The sequence below is a fragment of the Poromitra crassiceps genome, assembly GCF_964638095.1.
Source record: "Poromitra crassiceps genome assembly, chromosome: 14".
Lineage (NCBI taxonomy): Eukaryota > Metazoa > Chordata > Actinopteri > Beryciformes > Melamphaidae > Poromitra > Poromitra crassiceps.
This window is the reverse complement of record NC_139633.1, coordinates 40,203,115-40,229,021: the sequence shown is the minus strand read 5'-3', so window position 1 is coordinate 40,229,021 and position 25,907 is coordinate 40,203,115. Positions and strand designations below refer to the sequence as shown.

At 43.4% G+C, this 25,907-nt stretch overlaps 1 protein-coding gene across 1 annotated transcript; it reads left to right on the top strand.

Moving 5' to 3' along the window:
* LOC310789420 (myelin and lymphocyte protein-like) lies at window positions 1-25,249 on the top strand. The gene is made up of 4 exons (XM_083651063.1): window positions 1-117; window positions 16,024-16,188; window positions 21,997-22,176; window positions 23,575-25,249. Exons 1-4 carry the CDS (start codon window positions 31-33, stop codon window positions 23,653-23,655), a joined length of 513 nt encoding a protein of 170 aa, XP_083507189.1. The 5' UTR covers window positions 1-30; the 3' UTR covers window positions 23,656-25,249.
* Window positions 25,250-25,907: the final 658 nt, after the last annotated feature.

Sequence of the window (25,907 nt, the reverse complement as noted above, 5' to 3'; positions counted from 1 at the left end):
TCCTGTGGTCCACACACAGGGTTTTGGACTATGGCTTCCACCACCTCGGTCGACGTTCTCCCCTCAGGCGGGCGGATCTTCACCTCCATCCCTGACCTCTTCTTCCTCCCCGAGTTTGTGAGTTTCTATTTGACTTCAGACTTCCTTCCCACGGGTCCTTGAAATCCTTGAAAAGAATCAAGGCCTGGAAAGTTTCTGAAAATAGACATGGCTCGTTGAACGTTGTGTGAATGTATATATTTTGAGAAAGAATAGAAATTTAAGTTCTTTTGATATTTTTTTGTCCTCCTCTTTGATGAATCTTCACTTTTACAACAAGTGAAGTATCGCTACATTATGAAGTCCACAGGAGAACAAGAAACGAAGAAAACAATAACAGGAGGAAAAATAACACAAAACAACAACAAACAAACCAATGATACATCGTTTTTGTTTGACTTAACGTGTGACAGAACAGTTGAGATGTGTGCACACATTCAAGCCTCTCTGTTTTTAACATTGTCTGTGAGCTTCTGTAAAGCTGCTAGTTCTCATAAACATCCTCAGTGTTGTAACAGTAAGTAACAGTAAGTCACCTTGATCGGTGTATCAAACTATAACGTGTCGTCTTCTTGAATTTGAGGGAGTTGGTCCTGGAAGGTCCTTGAAAAGTCCAACATGTGGGAACCTTGTCCTCACATTTTTGAGCTTCTACCCTTTTTTTCCTTTTTGTCTTTCTTCTCTCTCTCTCTCTCTCTCTCTCTCTCTCTCTCTCTCTCTCTCTCCATCCTTCATTTACTCACTGGTATCTGCTCATATCTAGTTAGACTAACATCAGCCCTTCCCAAAGTAGGCAAATAGCGGGGGCTTGGGGCAAAATGGCTCTAAGAAAATCTAGAATTGCCCTTGGAACTGGGGTGACGGGGGCTTTTAAATGCCCCCATAAAATAAAGAGTTTTTCTGTATTTTAACATTATTCTGCATTTGTAAAGCGTGACTCGAAAATGGCCAAGTACATTAACAACATGCCAGACAATCAACAGTGTTGTTGAGATAGGAAATGGGGATCTTTAACTGTGATTGTTTATGAACTTTTAGAAATAAAATATGATTGGATAAGAGTAATTGATTGGTCTCTCATGCGACATAGGTGCAACTAAGGTATTTGCCAACATTTGATAAAATTGCCCTGGAAATGATCCAAAATGCCCCCGAAATATATTTCACAGGGGCAAAAATAGCCCTAGTTTAAACTACCTACGCTACCCTGGACCCTACCCTGGTTTTCCTTCCCCTCCCTCTTTTACACTATCTGCATCCTTTAGGTCAAAGCCATTTAGATTGTGATCTTGTTCTCTGAGTCCCCCCCCCCCCCTCTCTCTCTCTCTCTCTGTCTCTCTCTCTCTGTCTCTCTCTCTCTCTCTCTCTCTCTCTCTCTCTCTCTCTGTTCATCGTTGCTCCACTCCATTGAGGCGAGTCTGTTTAGATAGGAATCTGTCGGAGTGACTCGCTAACTGAGCATGAAGACACAAAGAATCCATTGGATTTGGTCTTAAAGCCTGATATGAGCTGGAGAGTTTTAAATTCCAAAATGAGATCTCCAGCAGATGGAAAGAAAGAAAAATCACTTTCACAAGATGGCTTTTGGCAGAGAATAACAGGTTATGTCAGTTTTTTAACACTGGAAATGCCAAGATGCCAAATGCTCTTTTGAAGTTTGGAGTTTAAATATTTTCAGCTTTCAAAGTGTCCCTCTACAACACTCTCTAGACTCACATTTCACTACAAATCCCATCAAAGCTGTTTTAATTATATGTATTATGTTAAATGTAGAGCTTGTTGGCCTTCTTCTCTTAGGCTTCCCCAATCCATTGCTCTTTCTAGTGTTAAACTTCAGTTCTTCATTGATGCTGACTGTTGCAAAATGATGGATAGCACAACATTTTAAATTGTATTCTACTTTGTAAAGGACAGACAATAACAGTTGACAATTTATTTTTCTTCTATATTGTAGTCGTACTGCCCTATCAAGCTCAGGTGATGATCATTTTGCAATAGAACTTTTCATTTCTCAAACATCATAAACAAGGCCTGGTAGCCTATTGCGCAAATTCTGAAGTCTCAATCATTCTCAGTGATTACATCATTGGAATTTGAGTCTGAACTGCTGTCTTGTTGTTTTTATCCCTGCGTGGCTAAAACACATTTTAGTCAGTTCTTCCAGTCAAACCTGGGTCACATTGGGTTCATTCCAATTTCTCTGTTGCTGTGTAAATCTAGCCAAAACATTCGTTTGTCTGTTCAGAGTCGCTTGGCAACCAGGCAACCTCCCATTTCCTCTTGCGGTTACCTCTCTTCCTATTGGTCAGTTTAGTTTAGTTTAGTTTGTTTAGCTTATGAAGGACCGTGTGCACACACAGCAATCATTTGCATAAACAAAGAGATGGGTGCACCAGATTTAGCAAGAAGCTAATTTGTTCCATCTGTAGTCCTATGAACAATGAACATAGACACAATATCAAAAACAGACCGTGAACACCATTCGTAGGACAAGGACAGTACAAAGTGCATGTTATCATACATAGTCAAAAAGAAATCAAATAACATCCATGGTCACAAGGATCATATAGCCTTACCTATCTAGACACACAACAAATCTGTCTGATCAGTATAAAGTGCATACCGTACATTCTTACCTAGGTCAGTATAAGGTGCACAAAATCCTACCTTATACATAAAAATCAGTCTGATCACACACACACACCCACACCCACACCCAACAACAAAAGCGATTATTCCCAACACAATCATTGCTGTGATGGCTATCCTTACAAACCCTGCTCCTAATGCTCCTAACTCAGGAACGAGCCAGCTGACATCTGTCCCAGCATTGTTCACTATTTCCTGTCTCAGCCCATCCAATTTAGCCATGGCTAGGGTTAGGGTTAGGGTTAGGGTTAGGGTTAGGGTTAGGGCTAGGGTGAAGCGTCCTCCCTTTCCTGTATGATTTGGCACCAGAGTGCAGCAGGTCTCACCCTGTTGCTCTGAGGCGGCCCTCTGCTTCCCGACATAAGACCTGTTCACAACTTCCTTCAGAGAAACGATTTCACTGTGCCATGCCTGTGCGTCTGGCAAAATTCCACCACAAAGTGCATGGTTGCCTATCTATCTATCTATCTATCTATCTATCTATCTATCTATCTATCTATCTATCTATCTATCTATCTATCTATCTATCTATCTATCTATCTATCTAAAAGGGAGTAAGTGGGGTCTGTCTGTCTGTTTGTTTGTTTCTCTGCCATTTTTGTCCCACTTTTGTCCCATAATGGATGATGTCATCAGTGATGGTCACTTGAGCAATTGTGATGTCACTGATGATGTCACAATGTCTATGCGGGAAATTGAGCAAATGTGCGCTGATTGATGTCACTCCAGCACTCCATGATGTGATCAGCGATGGTCACTCGAGCAATTGTGATGTCATCAGTGACTAAGTGGGTTCTCTCCGTCGGTTTCTCTGCGGTTTTTGTCCCACATTGGATGATGTCATCAGTGATGATCACTCGAACAATTGTGATGTCACTGATGATGTCACAATGTCTATGACATGCGAAGTTGAGCAATTGCGCGCTGATTGATGTCACTCGAGCACTCCATGATGGTCACTCGAGCAATTGCGATGTCATCAGTGATGCAAAGTTGAGCAATTGTGCGCTGCTCATGCCAATAGAACAGGCGAGGCCGCGTGGCCCAGGAATCGAGCGCACGTAGCACGCGAGATGCCTAGTATATACATGTGAGGAGTCGGTCTGGTCAGTGTGATGTGCATAATTATCTAGATACTCGTAGGAGACGATCTGATCTACAAAGTGCATATCGTTGCCTATCTATATATATATATTTTTTAAATCATGCATACTTGTTTCATCTTTAAAACCCGTAGGATCATACAATCTATTTCAATCACTGCTGACAGTGCTGTCCACTTAATATATTCTTCTGACCTCACGGGAGAAGCTAGAGTCGTTTGTAATGTTCTTAGTGCTATCGGGGAGCCTATTAAATTTTTTGATGGCCTTAAAAGAGAAAGGGCCCTATCTTCGTGGCGCTATCGTTTGCGCTGCCGTTTGCACGCCTCTTATTGCTATCTTCCCTGCGTCTTAAGCTATCGTCTGCCTCCACCAACCAGATTTGCGCTGGGATCTAAGCGCAGACACAGGTGTAGGCGTGGCCCAGGCATGTCTGTGGGCTTCTAGCCTGTCATCTGCCTCCCACAAGTGTCATTTTGCGATACCGTCGCTATGTTCCGAGCGTAAACAGAGGTTTGGGCGTTGCCCGTGCCAAAATAGGCGTTCCAGCGCAATGTGTTAGAAAAAAGGGCCTTGGGTGCTCTCAATTTTAACACCACCAAATAGCTGGTCCTGAGCAGACACAGTATTCTCCGAGCAGTGCAGGAAATCCTCGATCGGATACATTACGCACGGCACAATGTCACTCTCTCTCCAACACCTGGCGCACGGACACACTTCCCTCCTCAGAATGCCAAGTTCACGTTGATTTTCATTTTCAACTATAGCCTACATTGCAGAAAGAAACACACCTTGATTTAAAAATGAGAATTCGTTTGTCATGGTTTTGTGCCAAAAAGTGATTTGCGTTTTGAATTGGATTACCAGGGGAACGAGGGTCTGGCGGGGCGAGAGTCTATGTGTAGCCCCGGGGAGGGGTGCTTAAGTGTGGGGTGCACAGGTTTGGCTAGTGTGTCGGGCTCCTGGAGGGGGGTCTCCCCGGAGAAGGTGGGAGCTGGGCCGGGTAGGCAGGGTGGGTGTTGGGGGTGGGTCGGTGCACTGGGTGTCTGGGGCCGGTCATGGGGCTCACAGGGTGGGTAGAGGGACTGAGGCAGCAAATCACTTTTTGGCACAACACCGGTCAGTAGGCTATACAGTAACCTCTCTCCCTGCAATTGCACCATGCAACAATCGCTTAAACCCGAGTGGAGAATTCTGGTATAGTGTATTGAAATATAGGCTAGAATTCAAATCTCACACATCCCTACCCTATTAATGAAACAAATATTTTTAAATGTGTATGTTATAGCCTATATGAACGAAACGACTAATTACAGTAAGCGCACGCTTTGGGACATGGGGATATTCACTGCATAACTGCGCGGCGGCCCTTTGGTGTGTTTCAAATGGATCGTTCTCCATCACCATTCATTTTCGTTACGAATCCGAACTGGTTCATCCTCCAATTCTCTCCCTCTCTCGTTCTCTCCTCTCTCTCTCTGTCTCTCTCTCTCTCTCTCTCTCCCCCGCTCTCTTTTCTCTCTCTCTCACTCTGCACTCAACAAGAAAGAAGCTGCTGTCACAGACATGATGGCGGTGAGGCTGCGGCTTTTAAGGGGAGTGATCTCACACTTGTGAATACTGTTTTGGGCATAAACACGCCTATGGAGGTTTGCGCGTCTATTTCTGCAATAACTGCACTTTATGGCTGTTTAAACTAGACAAACATTGACGTTACTCTTCGAAGGCGGACTGGCAGGGAGACGGCCATTATTGTTTTGTTAGTGCAGTGCTAGTGGCGTTCCTGCACAGGGCACTGAGCGCAGTCGCTGATTGTTTAATGAATGATTAAATACACTTAATCAATGACAACACAGACACAGGCTATTGGGGAAGAGATCTGAACATTTACTTAGAAGCCAGTGCTTATATGACATGTAAGTCATGACAACACTCTGGGACAAACACAAGGCACACACACCCATCAGACAATGACCCTCAAATAGCAAGCCACTTTAATGATTTCTCTGCACAAATAACTAATAGACTGTTGGATATTTTTTATGGGCGGTACTATATTTTCTTCTACATGATTGGCTCATCCACTTTGCAGCTTCTGCATAACATCCTCCCAGGCCTTGGGGCCAGGCCGTCTCGCAGAACCAACATCTCACCTACACACATCATCTCACAAACACACATCTCGTCTACACACATCACTACACAAACACACATCTCACCTACACACATCACCTCACAAACACACATCTTGCCTACACACAACACCTCACAAACACACATCTCGCCTACACACAACACCTCACAAACACACACCTCGCCTACACACATCATCACCTCACAAACACACATCTCGCCTACACACATCACCTCACAAACACACATCTCGCCTACACACATCACCTCACAAACACACATCTCGCCTACACACATCACCTCACAAACACACATCTTGCCTACACACATCACCTCACAAACACACATCTTGCCTACACACATCACCTCACAAACACACATCTCGCGTACACACATCACCTCACAAACACACATCTTGCCTACACACATCACCTCACAAAGACACATCTTGCCTACACACATCACCTCACAAACACACATCTCTCAGTACACACATCACCTCACAAACACACATCTCGCCTACACACATCACCTCACAAACACACATCTCGCCTACACACATCACCTCACAAACACACATCACCTCACAAACACACATCTTGCCTACACACATCACCTCACAAACACACATCTCGCCTACACACATCACCTCACAAACACACATCATCTCACAAACACACATCTCGCCTACACACATCACCTCACAAACACACATCACCTCACAAACACACATCTTGCCTACACACATCACCTCACAAACACACATCTCGCCTACACACATCACCTCACAAACACACATCTCGCCTACACACATCACCTCACAAACACACATCTCACCCACACATCACCTCACAAACACACATCTCGCGTACACACATCACCTCACAAACACACATCTCGCCTACACACATCACCTCACAAACACACATCTCGCGTACACACATCACCTCACAAACACACATCTCACCTACACACATCACTACACAAACACACATCTCGCGTACACACATCACCTCACAAACACACATCTCGCCTACACACATCACCTCACAAACACACATCTCGCCTACACACATCACCTCACAAACACACATCTCGCCTACACACATCACCTCACAAACACACATCTCGCCTACACACATCACCTCACAAACACACATCTCTCAGTACACACATCACCTCACAAACACACATCTCTCAGTACACACATCACCTCACAAACACACATCTCGCCTACACTCAACACCTCACAAACACACATCTCACCTACACACATCACCTCACAAACACACATCTCGCCTACACACATCACCTCACAAACACACATTGTCACTTATAAAAGGGGTTGCACAGCTTAAGAATTCACCCACATGAAAGGTGGAATTAGCTATGTAGGCCAAAAGCATGTTTTGAACCAGGCTGTAAACATGCTTAATCCTCTTGTAAAGACGGGCATTTTAACATGCGGGTGAACGGGGAACGACTCCCTTTTGGAGTCAGCCTCAAGTGGCCATTCAAGAAACTACAGCTTTCACGATCACTTGGGCGGCTTCCTCTGTCAAAGCCCGAGCTGGCACTGGCTTGGATCAATGAAGTTTATTTTTTGTCAAACAAGTTTCAAATACAATTGCATGAGCTTTCTACAAATGGAAAACAGACGTGAAATCCGATCTGTTGTTTCTTGTCGAAGCAGCCATGGGAAGATTAAATCTGGGCACATAGGTGGAAAGTTTGAGTCTGCAGACTGGAGTGTAAATCTGTTACTAACTTTACTTATCATACTAACCTTACTTTTGTTAAGCTGTGTTATTTTTAATGGATAATTAATGTTTATGTCATGAGAAATTAAGGACATTTCACGGATACAATCGAGGGGTTTGGTTTTCGTAGTGGTTGGTCCCTTTTGCCTGTAATGTTTTCCAGTCTGATAGAAGAGCAGAGGTAAGGTGTATGTAATATTTGCAGAATACTGCTCGAGTACATGTGATACTGCTATAGTACATGTATAGTACATGATTGCCTAATGCAGTTTGAATGAGATCACACTGTTTTCCCAGTAATGCATCACTGCATCAGTTGTATGCTCTGATCCATATCTCACACTGGTGCTTCAGGTTATTTCAACATTCGACTATCGCATATTTGACTCATGCAGAATTCTACCACAAATGGCTTTAAGTGATAGGGATTTTTTTTTAAAGCAACCAAGTTATTTTTTTATCACTTCTCACAACAGCACCCAGGGGTGGTGATCTGTGATCATTACACACAGTAGCACAATATGCTGAACAGATTAACCCCGAGTGTCATACATGTATGTAGAGCATAGATTAAGAATAATAGATCATTTCAATACACATGTACATACTATAGTTACTAGTATCAAACGTCTATTGCAGGGGTTTTCAAAGTCTGACTGTGGGCCTCCCCCAGACAAAGCTTAGAAAAAGCCCCCCCCCCCTCACTCAATTCAGATTCAGATTCAGATTCAGATTTATTTCGCCCCCCACACACACAAACAATTGACATGTTCAATCAACATCAAGATACAAATGTGTGGAGTGCCAGGTCTCCAAAGAAGCTACTTAAAGCTTATAGCAGGAGCCTGAGCAGGAAGACTTAACACAACTTAAATACAAGTTACTGCATACACTATAACACAACAACAATTACACAACAGGACAATAAACAAACAAACAAAACAAACAAAACAGTCCCAGATCAATGGATAAGTATAAGTATACTTATAATACATATTATTACTATATATTATATTATATATCACATACATTATATATTATATATACTATATATTATAATATACTATATTATTATACATACAGATTAAGCAGTTTTTTTCTTGAAAACAGAGATGGATGGAGCTGTTTTCAGGCTCTCATCAAGCCCATTCCAGATCCGCGGCCCTCTATTGGTTATACTTAAACTGGTGCATTTCAGTCGTCTTTTCTTACCATAAATAAGATGTGTATTTCTGGTATTAAAAGAATGAGCGGGGCGGTTGACTGGGATGAGCTTGGAGAGTCTTGGATTTAAGTTATGGACAACTTGATACATCAAGATTGCGTTTTGGTGAATATTAAACTCAGCAAGCCTCAGAAGATTATAGCTATGGAAGAGGGAACATGTGGGTGCGTTGAAATCCGACCAGGATACGGCTCGTATTATTTTCTTTTGTAAGCTTTCTAATTTCTTCAGATAGCTGGGGAAGGTGTTACACCATATGATGTTACAGTAATTAATGTGTGGCTCAAACAGGGTTTTGTACAGGATCAGGAGAGCAGATAAAGGAAGAAAATGACGGAGTTTGAAAAATAGACCAACATATTTAGACAGTTTTGTTAACAGATGATCAATATGACATTTGAAGTTGATTGACTCGTCTATGATGACCCCCAAGAATTTTGTTGACCCTACTCTTGTCAACTCCCTTCCATCTATATTGAGGTGGATATGATCCACTGATTTTTTGTTAGAGTGGAATATTATGAAGTTGGTTTTGCTGATATTCAGCGACAATTTATTACATTTGAACCAAGTATCCACCTGTTTGAGTTCAACATTGAGTAGATCTTGAAGCTCATGAGAATCGTTGTGGGACAGAAATAAGTTTGTGTCATCAGCAAATATCACTTTGTGCAATAATTTAGAGGAGTTGACAAAATCATTGATGTAAAGAATAAAGAGCAAAGGCCCCAAAAGTGAACCTTGGGGGACCCCATATTTAACATTCATTTTTTGAGAGTGAAAATCATGTATGTCAACATACTGGTATCTAGAATGCAGATAATCACGAAACCATTCAAGAGCCAGTCCTCTAATCCCATAATGGTGCAACTTCCCCAACAAAATGTCAAAATCAATGGTGTCGAAAGCCTTTGAGAGGTCCAGAAATACACCCACCCCACAGTTCCCCCGATCAACAGCATCATTTATTTTTTCTATAAGGTCTAATATTGCCATACAAGTTGTATTCTTTTTCCTGAAACCATACTGAGAGGATGTAAGAATATTAAGCTTATCAAAATATTTGCTCAGTCTTTTAAACACAACTCTCTCATAAATTTTAGAAATAACAGGCAGGACTGATATTGGGCAATAATTGCTGATACTATTTTTATCCCCAGATTTGAAAATTGGTATTACTCTTGCAATTTTGGTCATCCTAGGCACAACACCAGAAAGTAAAGATAAATTTATGCAATATGCAAGTGGTTTTGCTATAATAGCAGCTACGGCAATCAAGATTTTACTGCAGATTCCGTCCACACCAGCTGTACGAGAGTTGTTCAGATTCATGATGGCTTCATATACTTCATCGCAGTCAGTAGGTTTCATAAAAAATGAGTTAGGATAGTCTCCTGTGAGATACTGGTTGTAAGAGATACCTTGAGCAGGACAGATTTTATTGGCCAGGTCTTCGCCTACAGAGACAAAATAAGAGTTTAATTGATTGGAGAGTTTGGACAAGTTGACATGACCTGGGAGAACTGGTGGTTTTTTGTCCCTATTCAGGACCTTATTCAGGACAGACCATGTCCTCTTGGTGTCACCCTGGGCTGTCCTTAGCTGTTCAGCAAAATGGACACATTTGCTTTTCCTTATTATATGGGTGAGCTTATTCCTGAAGACATTATATTTATTTTTATTAATGAGGCTCGGATTTTTTATATACCGTTTATAAAGTTTGTTTTTCTGTTTTATGGAGGTTAATATCCCCTTTGAGAGCCAAGGGTTTTGATCTTCAGCTCTGCATACGACAGTCTTTTCAGGAATTGAGTTATGAATAGAATCAGATAATTCGCTGATCAGGCTGTCATAAGCATTCCTAGATGCCTATGGGATCATGATTATGTTATTTAATCCTATAGACACTCAACAATTGTGCCAAGATAGCCTGCTATTGCGGTTTGACATACTTGAGACTAAATACATACTAAAGGTCTGTCTGAAGGCATTTACTAGTTTATTTAATATTGATTCTATGTGATCTCCTTTTGATAACTAATGTAATAACTAATATTTTTCCACTTCCATTCAATGAGAAACTGCTTGGAGCCCCCCTGAAAACCTCTGGTCTATCTATAGGACAAGCCATGAGATCATTCGTGAATCCAGAATGTGCTGCAGATCTTTGCTTTCATGAAGACGTAGAAATGACATGACACATTTATAAGAGGGATGGGTTTTGAGGTTATTTGGGAAATTAAACATTTTACTTCTTTCCAAAATGTTTGCGTCGTCTCACATTCATACATGTATTTATCTTTACAGGGGTGGTGTATGTTCTCATCATTATCCCGTTGTATCGAATCAGTTTAAATCTAGAATTTATAGAAAGGCACATTCACACATTCCAGAACATGCTTATGCAAATCTCCATGCAAAACTTAATTTCACTTGCAAAGAGACATTTTCACAACGTCAATGGGAAATGTCATGATCACAATCATGATGTCATGATGTCATGATGAAAAGCAACGTGTCCAAAAAGCACACGTGTTTTCTACTGGTCTTCATAAACCAATTCTGAAGTAGCCCAGCAGGCACTGGGTTAGACACATATTGTCCATTATAAACAGCTTGACATAGTGATTTAAAAAGATGCCCATGTTAAATTAACACCGGGAGGAAACATATGAGGATCAACAATGCAAGTTTAAATCTATGTAGCCGAGGAAACTCTAAATATGTGTGCTATTGGATGTAGGCTACAGTACCTGAACATCGTGCAGGTGCACTGGTCAAAATGGCAGGGCGTGGCACATTCTTCACATGTGGTGAGTACAGATTGAATGGTGGTTTCTGGCAAAATTGCTCAGTAAATAGACCTGAATAGACCAGGTGAGACTTGAAACTTACTATGTTTACACAGCTGATTGAAACCTGATGTTACTGCATTTGTGGAACAATTTATGAACCTATCTGAACCTCAGCAGCTAACTAATGTTATTAAAACAGCGACTAGTAAATCTTGAATTTCACTGACACCTGGACTCGAATACGTTAACAGCAAATGACATGTTGGTCATGTGGTAACGTAATGTGTTAAATGTCTGTTTACCAGCATGAAACTGTTAACGTGAAGGAGACTCGACTATAAACAGGACACATTTTCTGGACACATTTTCAGGACTTGTGACTCGACTTGGACTCGTGCATTCATGCATTCGGACTTGGAAGTTGGAGACGAGGACTCGGTCTTTGTTAATTCATTAAGATAGTTTTTGGCCCTAATAATTTGGCATAAGATAATGATAGCTATAGTAATACTGTGACATTATTCAATTTTGTGGAACGGCAGGCATGTATGTTCCACCTACATGTGGATTCACACTCATGTAGAGTGTAGTAGAGGTATTCACGGGTCTACTCGAACCCGGGACCCGACCCGAGACCCGTACGGGGCCCGGTCCATATTTATTATGGTCAATTAGGGTCCGGGTCGGATTCTATCACCACGGGTCCCCACTGGTCCCGGGTCTATTTATCCTTATATGTAATACCCGAGTGGATCCGAGAAGACCCGTGATTAGCGCTGAGAGAAATGAAATGAAAACACTCCTCGAGTGTAGACTAACTTCGGACTCTGACTCTGAGATAGAGTATTACACATAAGGATAAACAGACTCAGGACCCGTGGGGACCTGTGGTGATAGAACCCGACCCGACCCGGACCCTAATTGACCATAATAAATATGGACCCTGTTTCCCTGTACGGGTCTCGGGTCGGGTCCTAGGGTCCGAGTAGACCCGTGAAGACCTCTACTCTGAGATAATGGGGACTCGACTTGGACTCAACTTGGACTCTTCTTTGATGACTCAGACTTGGACTCGAACACTGGGGACTTGAGACTCGAATTGGACTTGAGATATAGTGACTTCACTACAACACTGAAACAGGAAGTAGAATGACATTGAAGTAGCACAGTGGCCAGCTGTCGGTATCTACTAGGTACATGGATCGCTTAGCAGGGTTAGTAACCATAGTGTTTGATGTGTGGCAGTGAAGCCTGCCCATTGAAGAGTGTCATTTTTATATCATGAACATTACAATGTAGCTCTTATCGGGGAACAAATGCAGCAGTTTCGTGCTCTATCAAAATGCCAGAAGCTCTTTCAACCACAGTGTTTGCCCAGGGAGGAGAGAGAACGCATTCATGCATACTGTTGTGTAGTTCAGGTCTATTCAATTACAAGTTCCATTTGAGCCCAATTTTAAAACCAGGAAATGTAGGTGGAAATGTAGATAGACATTTTCAACAGCCTATTTTATAATTTTACACACATATATATATATATATACGGTATACTATTTTTTTAGCCTAATTTGTTAATGACAAAATTTTAGACAAACAAAAATGAATGTAATAAAAATATCAATAGTTATTGTTCCACTTATTAAACAAAACATCAACAACACAGAATAAAGAGCTATCAATATAGCCTTCACTCTCTCTCCCCGAATACAAACACGCATCACCACCCCCCCCCCCCCCCACACACACACATGCACACACATGCACACACACACACACACACACACACACACACACACACACACACACACACACACACACACACATTCATTTTATATTGTCCTTTGTATCATGACTTGAGAGAAACAATGTTTAAAAGAGTCCATACTCCTGAGCTAAATATGATAGATAGTGAGAACGGAGTAATACTCGAATTTCTTTTTGATAATATTTTTGCATTCTCTGAATTTCTTTCTAAAGCATGGGACAGGAGGAGAAGGTTGACGTATAACTGATAAAGTAGAGTTTATTTTCTATTTATTTTTTCGTTTTATTTTCGTATTCAGTGCAGGTATGTATGAATGTATATGTATGTATATGTATAGGCATATTATGTCTGCATGTATATATACTCTCTAATTTGGGCTGCACTGAAAGCTTCTGGTTGGGTAACATACCAGAATGTTATGTTTTGTTAAATATTGAATGTTGATGTGTCTGATAATCCCATGTGGGATGGGTCATGTAATTGTCCTGACACGAAAATAAAATATTCATTCATTCATTCATTCATTCACACACCTTTGTCAAAAACTTGACCTTTGCCCAAAAGTAGTTTGGCATCTCGAGGGTGTGTGTGTGTGTGTGTGTGTGTGTGTGTGTGTGTGTGTGTGTGTGTGTGTGTGTGTGTGTGTGTGTGTGCGTGCGTGTGTGTGTGCGTGCGTGTGTGTGTGTAAATAAAAGACAGATTTAGTCCATGGCTCAGTCGTGTGCCAGCAAAGAAATAAATGCTTGGCTTTGGCCAGCCAGGTCTCACTGACTTGCTTTCAGACATTTTAGGAAGACACTTTAGAATCTAAAGGGTCTTCCTAAAATGTCTGATCTAAAGTTTAGATGCACTGCAGCTGTAAAGAAAGCCATCTGATTTCGGTTTACATTCATTTACTAACTCACCTGCATCCAGGATGCAAATGTACTCATCTTCCCTCCCCCCCCCATTTTTGTCCCCCATTAGTGCTAATTTAATTTATGTATCCTGGTTGCTGCTCCACCCTCTGCCGATCTGGGGAGAGCCGAAACTGCCTCCATGCTTCCTCCGAGACATGGGCAGTTAGCCAGCCGCTTCTTTTCACCTAACAGGGGAAGCTTCACCGGTAGGACATAGCACGTGGGAGGTTCACGCTATTCCAACCAGTTCCCCTCCCTCTGAACAGGCGCCCCGAACGACCAGAGGAGGAACCACATTAGCAACCAGGATATTGCATGTTTTGGTGAAGGGGGTTCCTATATGAAGGAAACCCCTTCATATAGAGGCACGGGGGCACGGGGAGAACATGCAAACTCCACACAGAAAGGCCCTTTTGACGACCCCACCCGGGCGGTGGGCACTCGAGGACATGCGGACGGGCACGCATTCCTTCAGCGTTCACAGCGTCCCAGGTGGGAATCGAACCCAGGACCTTCAAGCTGTGAGGCGACAGCGCTTACCACTGCATCACCGTACCCCCCCAAATTTACTCATCTTTAAAAGGAATTAATTTTCTAAAACACGGGACGAAAAAGGTAGAAATCGCACCCAGGTGTTGAAGTAAGCGGTGCAGGTGTTGCAAGTCGGGCTCGGGCCAGAATGCAGGACTCTAACACAGTACACACACACACACAGACACACACACACACACACACACACACACACACCCTTCCTTGTCGTCTCGAGCCAGACTCCCCAAATCTCGCCAATTCTCGCCACACACATCTCGCCAGACACAGATCTCCGTCACACACATCTCGGCCGGGAACACACAAAGTCACTTATAGAAGTGGTTACACTTAAAAACTAGAAAAGTGCACTCGGTGGAGTGCAGATCTCCGCTGTCCCCCAAGCTGACCCATAGAGCATGTGTGTGACAAGACATCGCCGGAATGTAATGTGTTAGCGACTGTTCTCATACTGTCGCTTTCACATATAAGCTGGTGGACTCGGTGCGATTGGGGGGGGGTGAAGTTGCAACGCCTATGCCCAGTACAATTATAACAAGCATGCGCTTGTGCCCGCCCCCAATTTGCATTGTGCACGGCATTAAACGAGCGCAAATGCTAAATTACTGCTTTTGGGAAGATAGAGACCACTATCTCTTGCATAAATAAAGACATTTTAAAATAATTAGTCATGGTTTGGTCCTCTCTTCCTCTCCTCTCTCCTCCTGTCCTCTTCTTCTTAAACAGTACCTCTTGGAGAGTTTTCCAAAATAACGTCCATGTCGAGCTTTGTCCTACTAAGGGGAAGGGCCAGCCTATTTATATTTGCAATGCTTACTTCACCTCTTTTTATTACGGTAAACCAAACAAAATGTGTTGATGCATCCTACCGCATATTTAAAAATCAACGGCATATCTTTCATTTTGCTTATATGAAGTAACCTCCCATACTGACAAAGGTTTTACGGAAACAATCAACTTTGTAGACTATAGACTAGCTATCAAAAGCTTCAGCGGTATTCAAATGAAAAATCAAATATCCCTTTCTCTCTCTCTCCCTCTGTCTGTTTCTCTCTCTCTCTCCCTCCCCCATCTCTCTCCTCCCCCCCCCCCCCCCCTCCCTCCAGGTGTGTGGGGGCTTGGTGTGGATCCTGGTGGCGTCGACTCGGATCCTGCTGCCCAACCCTCTGGGCTGGGTGATGTTTGTCTCCGTCTTCTGCTTCCTCCTGACCACGCTCTGGTTCTTCATCTTCCTCAGCGGAGCCAATCAGAGTGGCATCTGGCCCTCCCTGGTTAGACACGCCCCCACCGCTTCACTGGCTCCTTGTTTAATTGGTTAACGAATTTGCATGCACCTTGGTAGAAAAGTAGGTCATGGGCCAACTTTCCATGCCCACTGGCCAATCTCAAAAAGGGACCTAACTTCCAAACGGATTCATGTAACACCACAAACCTTTGTAGAAGTTGGTCATGCAAGGAGTAATTTATTACCTCTCCACACCCACTGCCCTTCATTACCTCTCCACACCCACTGCCCTTCATTACCTCTCCACGCCCACTGCCCCTCATTACCTCTCCACACCCACTGCCCTTCATTACCTCTCCACACCCACTGCCCCTCATTACCTCTCCACACCCACTGCCCTTCATTACCTCTCCACGCCCACTGCCCCTCATTACCTCTCCACGCCCACTGCCCCTCATTACCTCTCCACACCCACTGCCCTTCATTACCTCTCCACACCCACTGCCCCTCATTACCTCTCCACACCCACTGCCCTTCATTACCTCTCCACACCCACTGCCCCTCATTACCTCTCCACACCCACTGCCCTTCATTACCTCTCCACGCCCACTGCCCCTCATTACCTCTCCACGCCCACTGCCCCTCATTACCTCTCCACACCCACTGCCCTTCATTACCTCTCCACACCCACTGCCCCTCATTACCTCTCCACGCCCACTGCCCCTCATTACCTCTCCACGCCCACTGCCCCTCATTACCGCTCCACACCCACTGCACCTCATTACCTCTCCACGCCCATGCCCACTGCCCCTCATTACCTCTCCACGCCCACTGCCCCTCATTACCTCTCCACGCCCACTGCCCCTCATTACCTCTCCACGCCCACTGCCCCTCATTGCCTCTCCACGCCCACTGCCCCTCATTACCTCTCCACACCCACTGCCCCTCATTGCCTCTCCACGCCCACTGCCCCTCATTACCTCTCCACACCCACTGCCCCTGATTGCCTCTCCACACCCACTGCCCCTCATTACCTCTCCACGCCCACTGCCCCTCATTACCTCTCCACGCCCACTGCCCCTCATTACCTCTCCACACCCACTGCCCCTCATTACCTCTCCACAGAAGCTCTCCAGTCCACGCCCACTGCCCCTCATTGCCTCTCCACACCCACTGCCCCTCATTGCCTCTCCACACCCACTGCCCCTCGTTACCTCTCCACGCCGACTGCCCATCGTTACCTCTCCACGCCCACTGCCCAAAAGTGGGCGTGGTAATGGGTGTGGCCAATCACTAAAAGGTGCCTAACTTCCAACCAAACAGATTCATGTAACATCACAAAACTTTGTAGGGAGGTTGGCGGAGGTATAATCTAGCAAGTGCTCTAGTCTTGTTAATCACTCTATCACCATTTATATCCTTCCCTCTCTTCCTTTCTCTCCATCCCTGTCTTCTCTTCTTCCCCTTCACTATCTCTCCTTCTATCGCTTCCACCATCTCTTCTACTCTTTATCTGTTCCTCTCTCCCTCCTTTTGCACCTTTTCTCACCCTCCTTTTTCTCTCTCTCTATCCTCTCTTCCTCATTACCTTCTTCTGAATATCTCCCCTCCTCCTCTCTTCCTCAATTTCTCCCGAATTCTAACTCTTCCTCCTTCTCCTCTCTTCCCATATCTCTCTTCCTTCCTCTCCTCCATCCCCCCCATAGTCCATGGGCCAGACCAGATATCGGTACCATATGGGTGGGCAAAACTTTACCTATACTAAATTGTTTATAGGGTCAATATAAGTAAATGAATGATAGCCTTTCCACAGGAGTAGCTTTTCATATTTAGTGGACATTTTCTTATTTTCCCCTATTTAGTCCATGGGCCAAACACAAAAATTGCACATATCGGTACCACTCGGTACACAGTGGACAAATTCTAATCATGATTTTTGAACAGATATATATCCATAGATGATATTTTAGTATGATAGCCTTTGCAGAATGGCAGCTTTGTCACAGTTATCGGCTCATGAAGTTAGCAAAGCCCTACAATAAATTTGATTCTAGGTGCTGATCCATAACCTATTTTAGGCTCAGGACCTTTAACCATGTTCTATGATAACATGTTTGACAACATTGTAAAGGGTAGCTTCTTAGCTTTCATTTGAGCTCAGTTGTGTGTCTGTCTGACAAATAAAGAGCTCACATGGGCTCTTCAAAGTGTCAGTGACATTCATTTTTCCACAGTTTTCGCCTAAATTATAGTCGTTATTTCAGCACTGTGGCATCTAGGAACATCAGAGACACAAACAACAAACACTGGAATACTCATATAGGACTATAAGGATTCAGAAAAGGTATAATGAACCCATACTATCCCATCGTGAGGGGTGAATTTTGCCCTTTGAATTTGGTAGAAGAATGCCTTCTTGAGGGAAATGGGCCAGAACCCAAAATGTAAGATATCGGTACCATCCGGGTGGAGAAATTCTACTTGTGATTTTTTTTAATTCCTATGACCATGGTAGCTTATTAGTGCTTAACCACCCCTCTTAAATTATGGACTTGTGGGAATTATGGGAAATCATCTTTCTTTCATTATATCATCTCCCTGGGGTGTCTGGACTACTAACTGTTAATATTACATGTCTAGATATAGGCATGCTATCCTATGATACTATACATACCATACCATACTATACTATACTAGATAGATATATATGCTATACTTAACACCTTAAGTGCCATAGCCGAAATAATTCGTCTTACATAATCCAACGCTTGAGTGCCAGAGCCGAAATAACTCGTCTTACATGTTTTTTTGACGGTGGGACATCAATCAACCCCTTTTACATCTTCGAGATAACTATTGGAGCAAGAGCATGTGTGTAATCTATTTTACCGACCACTAAGTGGCGACAGAGACAGAGAGAAGCCACAGCCACGGGACCCGTGGACCAAAAGCAGCCGCCTCCCGCGGAAATGGCTTGGCGATTTTACAGTCAGAAGCCCGGAGACACACACACAGAACGGACAGAGATCCCCTCCCCCCAGAGCCGCGGAGCAACGCGCGAACACACACACACACACACACACACACACACACACACACACACACACACACACACACACACACACACACCGCGGGAGCAAGCCATTCAAGGAAATGGCGAGGCGATTTTACAGTAATCCATTTCAGACTCGTCCCCGCACGCAGGCAAGCAGGCAGGCAGGCACGCAGACAGGCAGGCAGGCAGCAGCAACGCGCTTCTGACACGCCCGCTGTTAGAGCCAGGAGGAAGGAGGAGAAGACACACGGAGGGAGGAGTTTGAATGAGAGGGGTGTTTCCTGTTGTTATGGAGGAAATTACTGTTCAAAACTATTGTTTAGAATGTCTGACGGTCTTACTGATGCCAAAAATGAATGGTTAAAGTGACTGTTTCACAAAAAGCCATTTATCTCTGAATAAATTTCCAGACGCTGAAACCATGCTGTACTCAACGGCTAATATCTACAAAACTACTAACTCTGCAAACTAACTCTTTTAGACAGAGAAAGCACACATTCTATTAGTTATTTTTAGATGATTGGTGTTCATGAATTCTTAACAGAAAAGAATCCTCGGCTGTTCTAAAATGAGCCAGAATCGTCAAAAACACCCCTGGCACAACTTACCTACAGGAATGAAAACATGGCTGGCACTCAATGTGTTAATTGTCTACTAAATTGGCACATTTCCCAGTCAAAAAGAGGGTAAATTGGCACGCTTTTCAATCAGAAATCGTTTTATTTGTGTTACGGTATATGTACAGCTACATTCAAAATGTTTCCAGTCTTTCAACACAATATTAGGACAATCTACCCTTCCTGAGACCATGTCATCCACGAGGGCAACACCATCATCGTCATTCACACCTGAGTCTGTCAGCTGTGCAGCAAGCTCTTCTTCACTGTGTTGGTTGGCACATGCTTGTAGTTTGCACAGGTTTGTGCATTTCAGACCGTTATTGAGACATGTGCAACTGCAAGACCGCACCTGGTGCTGGGGAACCGTGCATCCACTGGATTTCAAGCTGCCCCTCATCATCTGTGGTCCACCTATGGTCCTTAAAGTACAGTCCATTGTTGATATCATGGGAAACTCCTTTGTGAATCCACTCAGTCCAGATCAATATGAGTTTGTCAGCTTGTCAACTGCAACTGTTCCCCCCCCAGATGTAGCTAACCTGCATGATTCCAGCCACAACATCCAGCAGTGGAGGAAACTGCTCTACAGCGCTGCCAGCAAAGTCAGTCTGATCACATTCTTGTTTGAGGAATGGAAAGGACCCAAACACAGATAGAAACTACAAGACAAGGCCTTATATGTTACCTGTGAAGTAGTCTGCTTCAAAATCAACAGGAACCAATGGGAGGAGGTAACACAGCTCGAATCCTCTCAGGAAGAAGCTGACACCTGCATGCTAATGCATGCTCTCCATGCAGCAGAGTCTGGCTTCAAGGCAGTGATCATCATGGCAGACACAGATGTCCTGCTACTGACTCTGGGTTGGAGCAAGGACATCCCATGCCCAATGTACCAAAAATGTGGAACACAGAACAAGACAATGTTCCAGGACATCACCAAACTATGCAAATCACGCGGCGATAGTATTGCTGGCGCCTTGATTGGCATGCACACGTTCACTGGCTGCAACACTGTCAGCGTATTTGCAGGACACGGAAAAGTGGGCACCCTAAACAGACAGGACATATCAAGAAGCCTTCCTTGAGCTCGGCCGTGCTTGGGATGTCTCTAATGAGCTCTTCAAGAAGCTGCTGGAAATCATGTGCCACATGTATTATGTATATGTACCCTCTACACACATTACAGATGTCAACCTCCTCCGATACCAACTTTTCTGCACCAGACGTGGGGAGGTCGAGTCCAGCCAGCTTCCACCATTTGAGGATTGGCTATTAATGCATTCCATTCATGCAAAAGATCAGACTGCAATCTCTAGACGGTCTCTTCAAACCCAGCCATCTCTACCAAGCCCCAAGGACCATGGGTGGACCACAGACGATGAGGGGCAGCTTGAAATCCAGTGGATGTGCGGTTCCCCAGCACCAGACCGTTTTGCAGTTGCTCTCCTGCAAGTGTGTGAGGTCGTGCAAACCACCAGAGTGCACAGGTCTCAATAATGGTCTGAAGTGCACAAACCTGTGCAAACTACAAAAATGTGCCAACCAGCACACTCAGATGTGAATGACGATGATGGTGTTGCCCTCGTGGGTGGCATGGTGTCTCAGGAAGGGTAGATTGTCCTAATATTGTCCTGAAAGACTGGAAACATTTTGAATGTGGCTGTTCATATAATGTAACACAAATAAAACTATTTTTGACTGAGAAACGTGTCAATTTACTCTGTTTTTGACTGAGAAATGTGCCACTTTAGTAGACAAGCATAGTATATCTAGTATAGTATAGTATAGTATAGTATAGTATAGTATAGTATGTACAATATCATAGGATAGTTTGCCTATATCTATGTAATATTAACAGTAGTTCAGACACACCCTAGGCAACGGATAATGAAAGAAAGATGATTTCCAGGGAGGGCACTTTCCTAGTTTTGAACGACAGCAGTCCATAATTTAAGAGGGGATAAGCACTAATAAGCTACCAGTCATCAAGGTCTATCATATAAAAACATAATCTAGGGATGTAGAATTTGCCCACTTGAGTGGTACCGATATGTGAAATTTTGGTGTTTGGCCCATGGACTACCATCTGTCTCTCCCTCTATAACTTTCTCTCCTTCTCTCTGTCTATCATGTCTTGTTCCCTTTCTTCATTACCCCCCCCCCCCCCCCCCCTCCTCAGGATGTGGGTTATCACTTCATCGCCGTGGTTTTCTACCTCAGTGCGTCGGTGATTCTGGCCTACATCACCTTGCTACACGGTGCGGGGGTGAAGGCAAGCACTCGGGCCTACCGGCTGCAAATCTTCACACCTGGGTTAGCTGAAGCTCTCAAGATGTACCGACTGGAAATCGCTGCAGTGGTAGGTCTCACACACACACACACACACACACACACACACACACACACACACACACACACACACACACACGCACACACACCTCCAAGCTACCCGCACGACATCAATATCCATTACTATTTTACATATTTATTATTATTTTATGGTTGTTGTTGTTGTTGTTGTTGTTTGTTGTTCAAACCCTTTACTCACAGAGTAAACAGTGTTTCTTAGTACATGAAAAGGAGCGTAGGTCATCATTGTAATATTTCAGCACACGTACAAGCGTGAAATTATGGAAACGAGAGTGGTAAATGAGAGTAGTGATGGTTAAACACAGTAGTGTCATATCGTCGGTGTCGGGCCAGGACCTCGAATGTCACTTTTTTCACTTTCTTACTTTTTGTCATGAATCAATGCCATTGGTCACCCTTCACGTCTCTGTGTGGTTTTTAACAAATGCAACCAATGGAAAAGCATTAAAACGAGCTTGTGAGTAAATCTCGTAACGCCATTCGCCCTCAATCTGTCAGTCAAACCTCGAAATTCCCCCCCTACCTCCGTGTGTACCCCCCCACGCAGGACACTAAACCCGGAAAAGACACACGGCAGACGCGCTGTGTATTTCTCATATCGTTTTGACTCATCCTGGCTTCCTCTGACGTTAATATATCAATCAAATGTTTTCCAGTTATTCCTAGGCTGCAAACTTGTTTTAACATGCAAATCGGAGTGCTTTCTGACGAGAATAAAGTAACGTTAACGTTACGTTATGTCAGACTATTTCTCACCCCATGCGAAAGCCCCAAATCGGCCATGAGAGGCGAGGGGCAATGCTGCTGCTCCTGCGCGCGCGCCCGCGGCCTGGAGCTTGGGGGCTCGTGCATGAGGATGCGGCTGCCTCCCGCTTGACTGGCCATGAGAAAGCGCTTCCAAGTCGGACTGATAATATAAACAACATCATTTGAGCTTATCCAGGTCAGATATTTATAAAGTAATGACACATTCAGCGGGAAACTAACTATAATTAAGACATGTGCCAACTTTGACGACATTTGGTTCAGTAGTTTAAGAGCAAACAGGTTTTTTTTTTACTTCCTGAAAAGTTTCTGTTTTGGAAATTCGAGGTCCTGGAACGACAGCAGCGATATCTTCGTCAATTCAAACCATTTCTCTAACCATCAAGTTTTGTGTAGGCCTAGATGTCTCCTCTCCAACTACATGAGGCAGTTCTGTTCCAGACCGAGGGAAGAGAAAACTACTCTCCAAAATCTGGAATATTTCATAGAATTTATTGTAATCGTATTGTAATCAGCATTCAAATCTTCTTGTGGCAGATTTGTGATGCCTGCGATGCATAATGTGTGCATGTGTGTGTGTGTGTGTGTGTGTGTGTGTGTTTGTTTGTGTGTGTCCATCCAGGTGATGTCCTATGTGACCACTCTTCTCTACTTCCTCCATGCCATCTTCTCTGCCATCCGGTGGAAGAGGTCCACCAACTAACAAACGACAGAAGAAGAAGACCAAAAGAGAGGGATACTGATCAAATAACAAACTTGACCGTTATCGGATTGAACACAGAATGAAGAATACCCCCCCCCCCCCCCCCACACACACACACACACACCTCACAATTTTTCAAAAGCAAATGTCAATGTCAATTGGTCTTGTTAGTAAAAATAAGTCTCTAAATTCAATCAGCTTTATTTAGAGACTAAAAGTCCATTAAAAACACAACCACAATGATTACATCCATGAAAAATACAAATAATAAGGAAAACCATTGCACTTGCTTTAAGAGGCGATTATATCAATGTTTCCCCATGTGTGACTGGTAGGCTATCACACACAACTAAGACGATTTGACAGCAGCAGGATAATGGCATTCTGAGAATCATTCAATTGACAAAATTAACTTGTACATCAGATTCCTCACTGGAAAGTGTTCACTCTCGCCTGGCAAAACCAGTCACTCGCACTACTCCACCCGGCTTTGCTGATCAAAATCTGCATACAGTCATTATAATAATATATGATATAATATAATTATAATATATCTATAATTATAAGCAACCTGCAGCTTGTGGACTCTGGCCTTTTTAAACTTCACCCACAAGGGGGGCAGTATAAAGAGGGGCACAATAAGCTCTGAAAAGGTTAATTTTAGCATAATCGGAACAAAAATCGAATCGCTGCCTATACATGTCATCATGAAGTGTCAGAGATATTTAGTTTTATGACAGAAGATAGAACAAGCCCTGACAGATAACAACCAGGAAAAGTGATGTCCTTGTCCCACTCTTTTTAGCATCATTGTATTTCACATCAAATTGGACACCATAATCAGAACATATGTTCAGCAGCTGTTGAAACCCGGCACTGCTAGGGGAATAAACTTGCCAAATCGTCAGCATGCATAAGATGTTTATCAAGGTGTTACCAATCATACAACCAGTCCTACAGCCTCTTAGCTGCTCAGATAGATCATCCATGTATAGATTAAAAAGAGCCGGGGAGAGTAACCCCCCCTGCTGAACTCCATTACCAACACCAAAGGGGGTGGAGACTCTATTGCCCCACTTCACCTGCAAGCTCTGGTTGCCAGGATACGTGTTATGCTGCCCGGCCACACCCCTTTGACTCAATTTTAACAACAGCTTTTGATGAGTGACTCGATCAAAAGCCTTGGAGGCATCAATAAAACCAACTGAAACAGAGGGATTCTACCTTCTATACGTTTCAACTACTTCTTTCATGGCATAGATACTTAAATCAGTACCATGCTTACTAGCCTTAAAGCCAAACTGGTTTGTTTGTGGCATAAATAAAATAACATAAACAATCTAATAAAATCCTTTCCTATACTCTGGATCAGTGGTTCCCAACCTTTTTTGTCTTATGTACCCCTTGAGCTGTTTTTCCATGACAATAGTACCCCTCACTCATGCGTGTTGATGATTACATACAAGTAAATCTATACAAAATATAAGTTTCACTGAACTGCCGGTGTTTGGGCTTTTTAGTTGTTTTTTTGCCATTATCAGTAGCAGAACAGTGTAGCAGTTGACACTTGCCAGCAGAACTAGTTGCGGCACATTTAATACATAATAAATTTTCTCCTAAGAAGGTGAGACAGTGTGCGGGAGCTTTTCTTTACAACAATGGGCTTATGAAATGACTTGGAATATATATATTTATTTATCATTTTGGAGGTAAATTGTATTCCCCAATCATTCCAAGTACCCCCTGCAAGCTGCTCAAGTACCCCTAGGGGTACACGTACCCCTGGTTGGGAATCACTGCTCTGGATAACACATTGGCTATAGTGCAATTGGCCTATAATAATCCAGGCTCCCAACCTTGTCAGCTTTGTCCTTGATCACTGGCACAAGAGTAACGGACAACATGGAGTCTGGCAACAGACCATGGGTCATAAGACCAGTAAAACAAATGGAAAGAAGAGCTGCAAACATAGGGATTGCTAACTTAAGGTGCTCAGCAGTGATGTGATCTAAGCCGCTTGCTTTTATTATCAGCTTGCTGTCCTATAGCTTGATATGACCCTTCAAGATGAAGATGTGTATAACTTTGCTGAGAAAAACTAATTCAACCCATAGATATAATAATCTATTTATAGGAGTGGGCACATCATTAGAATATAGCTACAGCATATATAAAGGTAAATGTATAAAGATAAATTGATGAAGGGGATAAAAGAAAACAATGCACTCGCACCAGAGTAAGAGGCAAATTAC